At 44.1% G+C, this 12,581-nt stretch overlaps 1 protein-coding gene across 10 annotated transcripts in view; it reads left to right on the top strand.

The window, feature by feature from the left end:
- Cdk5rap2 (CDK5 regulatory subunit associated protein 2) overlaps positions 1 to 12,581 on the top strand; it is a 185,376-nt gene that overhangs the window by 136,041 nt on the left and 36,754 nt on the right. For all 10 annotated transcript variants that reach the window (XR_010051176.1, XM_063259938.1, XM_063259943.1 and 7 more), the window contains 2 exons: positions 1,604 to 2,177; positions 3,952 to 4,184. Coding sequence is in view for 9 of the 10 variants with exons in the window: in XM_063259938.1 (XP_063116008.1) it covers positions 1,604 to 2,177; positions 3,952 to 4,184 (807 nt within the window). In the remaining variant the exon portion in view is untranslated. The remainder of the gene's footprint in view (positions 1 to 1,603; positions 2,178 to 3,951; positions 4,185 to 12,581) is intronic.

The following is a 12,581-nucleotide window of genomic DNA, read 5'->3' on the forward strand; positions in this document are numbered from 1 at the left end:
CCATGTTTGAAACTCAAGTCTGTTGGATTTCATAATTGATTTTCTCCACTCTATTCTGCTGCCTCTTTAAGTATTTGAACAGCTCCTTACGTGGAGTTAAGTTTCTCTGAGAAACAGGCTATAGGGCTGAAGGGTAGAAGTTGTGTAGTCAGGCTTGAGCCTGAAGCCTGTATTAGGCATCGCTTCTCTTATTTTCCCTGCAGGCTAAACTGAGGCTTTGAGAAACTAAGTTACTTGCTTAAGGCCATGCAGCCAGCAAGTAGCAAATTTAGTTGTGATCTTACTGCTTTGTTTTCTCTCTGATCCATCCATTCACATTTTAAATAAGTTGGGCTGTCTCTCTGGAGATTTAAGCTTGGTATCAGAAAATGTTGCTTGACAGGCTTGTGAGTTAATGAAAACACTCACAAAGGAGCCATCATGACATCTCCTAGGTACTAGTAGGTTTGGAAATGAGCATACCTCCTGTTGTGGACACTGAGAATGACTGCTCTTTAATGTTGCTTCATGAGACCTTCAGTATTCCTCCAACTGTCACTGACTTCTGATCTGTGTGAGGTGCTGTACTAGACCCTGAGAACGTGAGGATAGAGGGCCACATTCCTGCTGTAAAGCAGTGTGCAGTCCAGTGGGAGACAGAGGCATCCAAACAACTAATTGCTATGTAAATAAATAAACATAAGCCAACTGTAGTTACTGCATTGGCTCCAGACCACAGTATGTTTTTGGGATAGTGTACACAGAATGTATAAAGAGCTATGGAAGCACAGAGAGAAAAGAGTTTTGCATAGTTTGGAAATGGGGTTGCAAACCAAGATAGTTTAGATCTGGAGGACAAATAGGAGTTCTTAGAGCAAGGAGAATAAGAGAATTAAGGGTTTCCCAGGCAGAGAGGCCCCAGCACATCCAAAAGTATGGAGGCACAAAAAAGCATGGTGTATGCTGGGAAATGTGGTTAATTTGTGGGAAATCTTCACAGGTGGTATCAGGGGATATTTCTTGAAAGGAGGCCAGAACTAGATCGTGGAAGATCTCAGTTAAGAAGCAGGCAGCAGGTCTATTGCTGGTTTGCTTTGATTAACTCACTCTTTTGAAAATTTTGCTGAGGATAATAGATTGAGAGATAAGAAGGCAGGCTAGCTAGGTTTCTATTGCCATGACAAAATAACCTGAGAAAATCAACTAGTTGCCTGGCTCTGTCACTTTGGACCTGTGGCAAGGCAGAACGTCCTGGAGAAGAGTGCCTAGTGGAGCACAGCTGCTCACTTCTTGGTGCCTGAGAGGTAGTCAGAGGATGAGGGGCCAGGGTTGTCATCTTCCTTTCATGGGCACAATCTCTGCTTCATGAAGGCACCTCTGAGAACTTAGCCTCTTTCCACTAGGCCCTGTCTCTTGCAGGTTGTGCTGCTTCCAGGAGCACCATTAAGCTGGCCTTTTAGGGATATTTAAGACTTAAACCATAACAGGAAACACTAAAACACTAGAGGCAGTGAGGCTTATAGGTGGTTTTTGCAGTAGTGTTGGCTCAGTTGTTGCAGTGATGTAGGAAGGCAGGGTGAGTAGTAGTAAAGGAGATACTCACGTAAACATATTTCATTTTCAGACTCTAAAGTTTTCCCAGCTGATAACCTTGCCATATTACCGGCATGCAGAGAGAATCCTGAAGATTTGCTGGACTCAACTTCAGTATCTACTAACTTGAGTTCCAAGAGTCCGCTTTCTGTTAGAGACAATGTGATTTGGACTGAAGAACCTGAGAACATTAACACCTCAAATGATATAGAATGCTTACAACAGAAAATCCATGACTTGGAAACTCAGCTGGACACCTACCAGAAATTTGTATCTCAGCTTCACAAGCACTCTCAGTGCAGTGAGGCCATTATTACAGTTATGTGTGGGACAGAAGGGGCCCAGGATGGTTCGAACAAGCCCAAAAGTAGCACTGATGAGGAAGAAAGGCCCTTTTCAAGTTTGCACCAAGTACGGTATGTGAAACATATGCAAATCCTCCATCCATTGTCCCCGGAAATGATTGATGGCAAGGTGCTGGAAAGCCTCAAACAGCAGCTGGTGGAACAGGAGCATGAACTGCAGAAGGAGCAGAATTTGAACCTGGAACTCTTCAGTGAAATCCACAACCTGCAGAATAAGTTCAGAGATCTCTCACCTTCAAGGTACGCCCCACTTTTGCCTTCTCCCATGTGTAAGGTTGCCTCTAGGTAGGGCTTGTGATTTACAAGGGGTTGCTGCCCTGTGTAGGGTGCGGTGTCACAGTATCACAGCCTTGCGGCAGGCTTTGTGGTGGGGATCAGGGGGCCAGACCTTTGGAACAATGAAACACGAAGCCACAAAGCATAATGCCTCCACACATGGCAAGTCAGCTGTGAGTTGAGTGCCCTCTGAAATTGGCAAGGCAGCTTTTGCCTTCTCTGGCTGCGGTCTGGGGTAAAGGTTTATACCAGTCACTGGGTGAATCGCAGTGCATCCGCTTTATTGCAGCGTTTATTCTTGGACTCTGTTGTTGGCTTTTGCTGCACTGTGGGATGAAAACTGATGTCCTAGGCAGAGTGGGAGGAATATAAATATTTTTCATATCTTTACCCTTTCAGGTCATCTTAGAGAAATAAGGCTGTGTTGAAAGAGAATTCTTAGGTCATGAAGATAATGCCTTATGAGTATTTATGGATATAAATACATACAGTTTTGCTTTGTGAGATATGGCAAAAATGGGGTCATTTGTAAAGTTAACCTTCATTCGTCACTAATTTGAGACAGCACATTATTCTGAGTTGTAAGGAGCCACAGTGAATTTTTCAAGACTTCTCAAGCAGGGAGATTGAAGAAAGCTTGTGCTTACTGATGGGTTGTTGTGTCAGGCCCAGTCAACAGAACTTTTCTTGTTTAATCCTCCAAATCCTGAGCTTGAGGTGTTCTCATGTCATTTCTATAGATAAGGAGCCTCACATTGGTTGCTGTGACTTGCCTGTGAGTATTCCGAGGGCTGTCAGAGCTGCTCTGAGGTTTGTGCCCATTTCGACCCACTTTAGTACCCATGCTCCTCCTCCTTCAGTAAACCAGCATCTCTTCTGGCACTGGCATCACAGGATCAGTATGTGTATTCTTAGTGTCACAGGTGCTCACCAGGTCGGCATACTGGTGTCATTTCAGGGAAAAGGAACATGGGGAGCTGAAGGGTCAGTCAAGTCTCTCTGGAGTCAGGTTACTCCAGAGAGTAACTGTGGCCACAGTTGACATGAGCCCTCAACCAGCGGCTTTCTCAGTTCTGGCTGACACTCCTAGGCCCAAATAGACAACAGGGCAGTACTGCTAACACTCCCGGTGGTAACAAGGCAGTATTGCATAATCAAGCTTTGCAGAATTGTGTTTGAAACTCAGATCTTCACACTATGTAACTTTGTGATCACTTTTGTTTCCAATAAAAGGAGGCATTAAAGCATTTGTTAGAAGACTGAGAGAATCAGATAACTTATATAAAATACCTCCTTCAGTGACTGACAGATCTTGTGTACTCTGCAGGTGGTGACTGGGAGTATGATTATTCTCTGACCTTTCATTTGGGAGGAGATAGTCCTATTTTATACTTTCTTTCTTTTCTGAACTTCGTGAGGGTTTTTGGTGGGTGCCTGGATTCTTTGGATACTTGTTTCTACCAAGTGTCAGAATACAGCTAGTTATTCTCTTGTGTCCTTGACAATCTGTACTTTGATTGGGGGCTTTATAAGGTTGAAACTATTGCAGAAGAGTCTGTATTCTGACTTGTTGACTCTAATCTTGAGGAAGGAATGGCCTTGTACAGTTTCAGTTTTTCTAAAACTGCTTGTATAGCTGCAGGTAAAAAAATTTTACTGTCATTTTTTTAAGTAGCATTAAGGTTGCAAAAATTCAATTCTACAATGACACAAGCATTTTCTTCCTCCCTTTTATCAGATATGATTCATTGGTTCAGTCCCAAGCCAGGGAGCTCTCCCTTCACCGGCAACAGATTAAGGATGGCCATGGCCTCTGTGTCATTTACCGTCAACACATGGACACCATGATTACGGCATTTGCAGAGCTGCTGCTGGCCAGTGATGTGGATGACTGTGTGGCTGCAGGTTTCCAGGAGCAGCTGAGTCAGTGTGCAGAGCTGTTGGAGAGGTTGGAGAAGCTGTTCCTCCGTGGTAAGTGGGGCGGGCTGGTGGATCCTGAGACAATCAGTAATTGACCTGGGACTTCCTGGGTGGACCTGAACGGAAGTGATGCATTGGCCTCCTTTACCCCTCTCGCCTCTCCCTTGGCAGGGTGACAGTAGAAGACCCTGGCTGCTTGTATTGTGGCTTCTGGTCTGCACTGTGCCAAGCCACAGGTCTGGGTCAGATGCCTCAGGGGCCGGACTAGTGAGGTGCATGGTGCTGCCCTCAGCACTGGCATGGTTCTGAATGATCTAGAAAAGATGGGGTGCGTGTGTACTCGTGAGTTTTAAATGTTAGCAAAAACAAAACAGAACAAAACAGTTAAAAACATATTCAAGGGCCAGGAATGACAATAGAAAGGATGAAAGAAAATCTTAAAATCTTTGCTATATGCTAGATATTTTTCTTTTTCCTCTCTTACCCCCACTCCCAATCTCTTCTCTCCTTCCTCTCTTTCAAGACAGTGTCATGCTGTGTTGCCCAGACAGGACTCATGCAATCTGCTGGTTTCAAGCAGTCTGCTGGCCTCAGGCTTCTGAATAGGTGGAACTGTAGGTGCATGCCACCACACTTGGCTTGTGCTGTTATTTTAATAATGTTACTACATAATTTTTAAATGATTTTTTTCAAGACTGTAACAGAGAATTCCCGTATACCCTTCATCTAGCTTCATCACTTGTTAACATTTTGCCCTGCTTTATTTTTGCTCTCTTATACACATATTAGGTTTCTGAATCTATGAAGATGTATCAACCGTGTCATATCTCCTTTCCCCAAGCTACTCCGTGTTGTTCTTCAGGATAAAAACATTCTCTTATGTATAATTATCAAAGCCAGAAATTGTATAATCTAATATACTGCTATTTAATACACAGTCTGCATTCATATTTTTATAATTGATTCAATTTATGACCGTTTTATTCCTCACCCTGATTCAAAATCTTGCCCCCATGTTGCATTTTAATCCCACAGTGTTGGGTTTGAACCCAGTGCCTTTCACATGCTCAGCAAACCCTCTGCCACTGAACTAGATCCACGCAAGCCTCCTCCACCCCACTATCTTTAATGGTCATCTCTCTTTGGTTTCTTTTAATCTGGGGCCCTTCCTCACTCTATCCTTTATGACATTCATGTACTTGAGAAATTCAGGCTAGTCCCCACATTCTTTGGATTTTCTGTTTACTCATGATGAGATTTCTGACTAGCTGAGATGAGTTATGCACTTTTGGCAAGAAGGCTGTTTTGTTCTCATGCTGTCTCAAGTGTTTTGTTCTCATGATGTCACATGAAGGAAGCATGAAGTATCAGTTTCTCATTTTTGGTGATATTAACTTTGATGGGCTTTGCTGATATCTTTCAGGTTTCTCCACTGTAAGTTATAACATTTCGCTCGGTAAGAAATGAATAATTGATGGGAGCACTTTGTAACTGTATAGATAGTCCATTTCTCTTTGAACTTTTACCCAAGCATTTTAGCTTCCATTGATGATTAGCTTGGGTCAAGGGTTGCCATGGTGGTGGCTACATGGTGATTCTTTTTTAACACCATCTCCTTCTTCCTTTATTATTAGGTGAGAGTTGCTAGAAGGATGCATTCTACATTAAGCTCATTTTATTTGTGTATTGTTATTGTATAGGCTAGTAGATTATTTTATTCAGTGATCTCTTTTCCATTCTATCATCCATAATGATGCACACATTGCCCCAGGTTTGGTGAGATGTAGTTCCTTTTGATACATTTGTTTCCATTTCTTTGAAGAGCACTTCTTACTTTCCAGAACAACAAAGACGCTCTGGACTCTTCTTGTACTGTCCCATTTCTCTCAGTCAGCCATTTCTGCAAGCAGCCTTGGTTCCTTTTAGTGGGGAGTGCTTTTTAAAAGCTAAGATATAGTACAGGTCGAGTTCATTGCTATGGGAGTGTCATTGTTTCTAGGCCCTTGGCAGGCAGAACTTGTGTGTGTGTGTGTGTGTGTGTGTGTGTGTGTGTGTGTGTGTGTGTGTGTCTGTGTGTCTGTGTGTCCGTGTGTGTATGTGTCTGTGTGTAATGTATAGTTTAAAGAATCATTACAGTTGTTACTACCTAAGAATTCTAGGCTGAACTCTCTTAAGTTCTCTCTTGTCTTCTCCACCTCCATACTTGTAAATTCTTTCTGTTGCTCTGGCAGTAAAGAACCTACAGATTTGATCATCTATTTGATAAGTGTAAATGACTCCAAACTACCTCAATCACCCCACTATGAAGGACCTAATAGAAGAGTTCAAAAATTCATTTGCAGTTCTTTTTGTTTTTAGGCCAGTGATGTATAGTTAAGTATTGACTTAAAGATACTTGGTTTCATTCTTTCCATATGTTGTTACATTATTTGAAATACAAGCTTTATTTGTCTCTACCTGAATTCAATTTTAATTTTTACTTTAACTTTGTGTCCTTGTTGATTTAATTTTATTGTTTGAATATGAAAAATATTAATGTAGCTACAAAGTCAGTACATTATTATTATTGTTGTTGTTGTTGGTGGTGTTGTTGTTGGTGGTGGTGGTGGTACTGGGAACTCATGACCTCATGCGTGACAGGCAGGTGCTGTGCTGCTGAGCTTTCTCCCCAGCACAAAACCAGTACTTTCTTTTAAATTGTTTGTATGATGTCTTTTTTTGTGCTGGAAATCAAACCTGGGGTCTCCTACATGCTAATCACACTACTCCAGAACTTCATGTCCAATCCCTGGAGTCATTAACTTTGTCCTTTTCCTTTATGTCTATCAGTATTACTTTCCAGCCCCCCCCCCCCGCCTTTTCCTCTTAGAACCATTAGGAGTTGAGTTTTTAGATTTCCTAGCCTTGCCACTGAAATGCTTTGTCTAAGTCACTGACAGCCTCAACTTTATACAGTTTAATGAATAGAATTTAGTCTTCATCTCAGGCTGCAGCAGTATCTGCTGAGGGTGATTCCCTGTCCCTGGGGAAATCGTTTGCTCACATGGTTTGTGTGAGGACCCCATTTAGGGTTCACTCTCCTAGCTCACCAGCTGCTGCTCAGGAGCTCAGCCTTCATTCAACAGTGTTCCAGATTAGCTTCACGGCCCAAGCTGCTGCTGTTGCAGTTTGCCACCCTCTTTCTTCTCAGCTGGTTGCTGGCCTCTGCACATCTGCCCTTGTCCACTACAGTCCATATTGCACACAGTCATGAGAGTGACCTTTTCAGATGTGAATCAGATTGTGTCCCTTTCAGGGCTTTCCTTTGTGCTTAGTTAGAAAGTGCAGATAAGGGGCTAAGCCTGTGCCATCACAGCTGTATCACAGACTTCATCTCGCCCCAGTCCATCCTGTCCCTCCAGTTCCCACTGCAGGCTACACTGACCTGCAGTTTTCCCGCTGTGCTCTTTCTTCAGGCCTTTGCACTCTCTTCTCTCTGGTGCCCCTTATCTCTTTTCCCTTTGTCACTTTGTCAGGCAGTTCCTCGTAAGGCCCCACCCCATCACTGACATTTCCCTTCTCCTACTCCATCTCCACCTCTTCAGCCCACTCCATCTGCACAGCATCTATCTATGGTGATGTGCTCCGCCTGCTAGACGGCGAGCTCCACATGGGTACATGCACCTTGTCTGGCGTGTTTGGTGCTATTGCACCAGGAGATAGGCAATGTCTGGATGTAGTTGTTACTCGATACATGTCGTGTGGGAGTCTGAATAAATGAATGAATCACCGAATCCCATTTCATAGAAGCAACTCATCTGTGATCATTTATGGAGTGAATATGACAACTAGGATTTCCAGGCAAAAATCTCTTTCTGTTAGATCTTGTATTCCTCTTGGGATCATGTGTGTTCTTTGATTGAAACTTTGGATGATCTTGGAAGTGTGAGGTATTATCCGAACTTCCATGATGATGAAGCTGGGGTTTAGGAATAGTGAATGCTCTGCATATCAAGACATGTAGATCTCACAGTGAAGAATGTAGCATGGAGTGGGGCTGGTGGGGTTATAAAACTCAGGCTCCTGCCTGTAAGCTGGGTACCTTCTGAAACCTCACTCCTTGCCTTAGTTTCTTTTCCCATAAACTAAACATTCTAATACCTAATTCACAGAGCCATTAGAGTCAAATTAAATAACCTCTCCGAAGCCTTGGCTCAGTGCTCAGCATGGGGTCATCGTGTACTGAGTGCATATTTGTACTGTTTGTACTTACGTTGAGTTATGGGTCAGAGCAGAAGTACTTGTTTCACCAGCAAAAAACTTAGCCTTAAACAAGGAGACCATGTTGCTCACAGGCCTAGATGAAGGGGTTGGAACAGAATTTGATGCTGTTCTTTTTTCTTCGTGTGTACCGAACAGATGGCTAGGAGGCTCCCCATACGTTCAGTTTCATTCCAAGAGAAAGCGTGGAGTAGGGGCCAGTCTGGGCCAGTCAGTGCTTTTCCCTGAAGACCTGTTGTAGCCAACTTTCTTGGTATTAGTTCCCCAGGATCTTTAAGGAATAGGGTGAGAGATAGTACTTGCCTTTCCTCAGCTTTATAAAAATACACTGTCTTCCAGTGAAGATTGTCCACATAGCTACTTTTCATTTTAGTAGTGAGGAAATAACCAGGTGACTGATAGAGCTGTGTCTTCTAGGCACAGGTGTTTCCTTGCTGTTTTCCTTTTCTTCCCACAGCCCTTGCCCTGGCCAGTGGCAGTGGGCAGCTACAGGCAGCTGCCTCCCACTCCCATCCACCCACCCCCTGACTTGGGCACACCCCAGGAGAACCCACTTCTTGCTTCCTGTGGATTCTGGAGGCAGGAACATTTCAGGCTTAGCAGACGATACAAACATAGAACTTTGTTTTCTTGTACAAAAGATGTAAAGTCCCAGGACCTTCACTACAGCTTCTCTCCTTAGAGAATAAAATATAACATGGAGCTGGGTTTTTGTTGGATGCTTTCTAAGGGTTCTGGTTCCTGAGTTACGAAACAAACTTGTAATGAAGTTGTTTCATATTTGTGGCAGTTGCAGTTCTGAAAAATTTAAACTTTGTGAAATCAGTACAGAATACTTTGTGTACAGTAGAATAACAGGTAAACAAATACTTTTAAAACTATATCATTTACCCTGCAGTTTGTATGCCAAGAACTTTAAAATGCATATGTGTATTGCTTGCAGAAATGGGACTGTTTGCAACCTCTTTCTTTGTTCAGCAATAATAATAATGTACATTGTATTAGTAGCTGCAGAGCATTCTTTTGTGAAAATGTACCATATTTTGTTTAACCATTGCCTGTTAGGTGAATACTTAGGTCGTATCCAGGTTGGGACCGTTTGTATTGAAACCTTTGTCCATGTCCTCAGTGTTTCTTTCATAATATTTAATTGGTAGGACCTGAGAAATAAAATGATTAGGTAGTCTCTTAATAGTTGTAAGGAGTCAGAATTCCCTAAACTAGGGATTTCCCCTAAACTAGGGATTCACTAGGTGCCTGGGATTCTGCAGGATTTTGTGGGTATGCACTTTTCTGTGGTGAGTCATGGTAACTTTAGAGTCTCCAAGAAGGCTGGGACCCAGTGTAGAATAGGAACTGATATTGCAACTGAGTTTTTCACCATGCTCTGGTTTATGATGCCTCCCTAGCCAGTCACGTAAATGAGGAAGACAGTATTTTGACTGAGGCTTGGGGAAGGTACAAGGAAGGTTACAGAAAACTCCCTCAATGAGTTTGTTTAGCCACAGGAACAGAAGAAAGGTGCTGGGATCCCTGGCCATAGCCCTCCTTTGCTGACGGGGATGAACCTAAAGCATTGGTTTCTTCTCAAGGCTTTTCACAGTCTGCCTTTTCTAGGCTACTACCTTCCAGTGATGAGGATGATGGAGCAAACAGCTAGGAAATGAGAAACACTGGTCATATTGAGTGTTTGCTATGTGCTAGGCATTGTTCTCAGCCCATGAGGAACTACTGTAAATTGTTCTCATTTGATAGGACGAATAGAGAGATTAACTTGTTCAAAGCCACACAGGAAGTAGCAGAATCTGACTTTGAGCCCAGGCCGTTTGCTTTCACAACCTGCTCTCCTACCCACCATGGTATCTTCTCACACTCTTCTCGAGTTGGGTCAAATGTTTCTGTGGACCAGGCCCTGGATTTCCCTGCACTGTGAGTGTTCACCCAATCCCAGTCCACTTCTCTAAGGAGGTTTTCCTCCTCCTCTACTTACAGGACATGTCTTTGTCCACCCCAAGTGGAAACAGACTCTGGTTCCTTTTCTTTATTGTGGGTTGTTTGTAACTCATGCATGATGATATATGACCCTGTGATGGAGGCTTGAGGTGAAAAGAACAGGACTTTTGGTATCAGATATTTGAGTTTGAACTGTAGCTTTATGGGTCATTTGCCCCTTTAAGGATCATTTCACATCTGCAGAAATAGTAGCACCTATTTTCAAGGAGTTGCTTGTAAAGATTAAATGAGATTGTTTAAAGGGTCTGGTGTCTCACACAGCAAATAGTAGGAGCTTGGGAGGTGTTACTGTGGTGATAGGTAGGGTAGACACGGTACGGGTGGCATAGTGATCCAGGCTTTCAGATCAAATGGAGGATTTGACTTCCAGTCACCCCTGGAATCTTCCCTCCTCAGGATTTCTTTCCTTCCTCCTTTTAAAAGCAATTCTTCCTGCTTCAAAGACCCAGCTCACCTTCGCTACATTTTCCTTGATGACCCAGACTGGATTATGCTTCATCCTCTATGTGCCCTTCTACAGTCACCTCACTGCCCCTTGTCCCAGCACTGCCATATACTTGTCTTTTGGGCTCAGCGTCCCCAGCCTGCTGTGAATTCATTGAGGGAAGGGTGTTCATCTGTGGATCCTCAGTGTTTCACCCAGTCCCCTGGAGGACATTGGATGCTTCCTTCCAATTCTGAGGGGGGGGGGGGGAGAAGGAGCAGCGTTGAGGTCGTGCTGGAGATATGCCAGGCTGCATCGCTGGGACTGTGCTCTGTGTGACTGATGTGTTTGGAGCTGAGGAGTTGTTTGAGAAAAGCTTCCTGCATGGCAGCAGAGTACAGGATGGGTCAGTGTGGAGAGCAGTTGGAAGGTAAACCAGTCACAAGTCTGTCTTGCCCAGTAGTAGTCTTCTTGCTTGTTTACATAGGAAGGGGACTGCGAGATGGTTTTATTTGAGAAGATGACCCCACCACTGCCACAGGCTGCATAGCTTTTAAAAGTGCAAAGACAGGATTTGCCTGGGATATGGGAGCAGCACTTCCACAACATGCGTCCGAAGCCTGACAGATGGTACCCTGTCACCTGTGTGAAGGCACTTTCCACCGAGAAAGTCAGTGCTCCAGTTGTTATGATCTCCCCATGAGTTCCACAATAACCATTTGTCATTTAGTTTTAAAGGAACCCTTTTGTGACAGGGTAGCAGGTGGAATACAATTGCTGGTGAGTTACTGCAAGTTCCCCAATGGATCTTTTATTTGAAAAAGGAGAGTCTCGTGCTGCTGGTGGCATCAGGGCACTTCTTTCTGTGGTCGTGGGCTTTATGAGGAATGGAGAAGAGGTCTTTGATGACTTTAAATGGATTTTATGGTCAGGAGATTTAGTGTGTTTAATGCCCCCTACTTCCAAGCCCAGGGCACCACCCTGTGAAGTTTCTGGAGAACAGGGGTACACTGAAGCAGCTGTTTCCTGGCTTCTGCCTGATAGTACACAGATAACTCTTAAGCCCTTTGGGGGAGTTGGGCAGCTGGCCCAGCCTCAGGGTCTGTGAGTCAGAATCTCACCATCAGCTGAGTACTGGTGAGTAGATTTGGTGCAAGCCTGAAATGAAAATTGCCGACTGAGTTCTTCTTTTAATAGACAGTTGTACTTGTCTGGGACTTTCCTTCATGGCCTTGATATCTGACCCGGTCAGAGGTGGATTTCTCCTGGAGGAGGAACACAGAAAACAGAAATGTGGAGGCCTGGAGAGCATCCTCCGTGATGGAGGTCTGCCCGCCTCTGCCTCCTTCCAAGAAACCATGCCATTTTGAACACAAGGTGCCCAAGGAATTAAAAGCATAGATTTGTGATCGCACTGGCTCTGAGGATGCCCTGCTTCCCTTGCTGATCTGTGACATGCCATAGCGTTAGTGAGTGAGGATGGAGGGTAAATCTGGTAGCCTTCCTGGACTTCCACTTCTTTGCTGGAAAATGCAGATGCTAATAACACTGTGCCTGGAATTGAAAGGGAAGAGTGGACATTAATGAACTATGCCTGGCCTGGCGCTTGGTTACTTAGGCACCCTTGAGTCCTTCCTAGTGGTGACAGTACCCTGTGGTGGAAGGCCACTGTCTAGCCTTCGTTGTGTATGTGCTCTTGGCGCCCAGGTGGCTGGCTGGTAGCTTGGAGAGGGCCTGGATGTCAGTGCCAG

Source organism: Cavia porcellus, unplaced genomic scaffold (genome assembly GCF_034190915.1).
Source record: "Cavia porcellus strain 051 isolate PalLab524CR breed Dunkin Hartley unplaced genomic scaffold, mCavPor4.1 scaffold_1, whole genome shotgun sequence".
Classification (NCBI taxonomy): domain Eukaryota; kingdom Metazoa; phylum Chordata; class Mammalia; order Rodentia; family Caviidae; genus Cavia; species Cavia porcellus.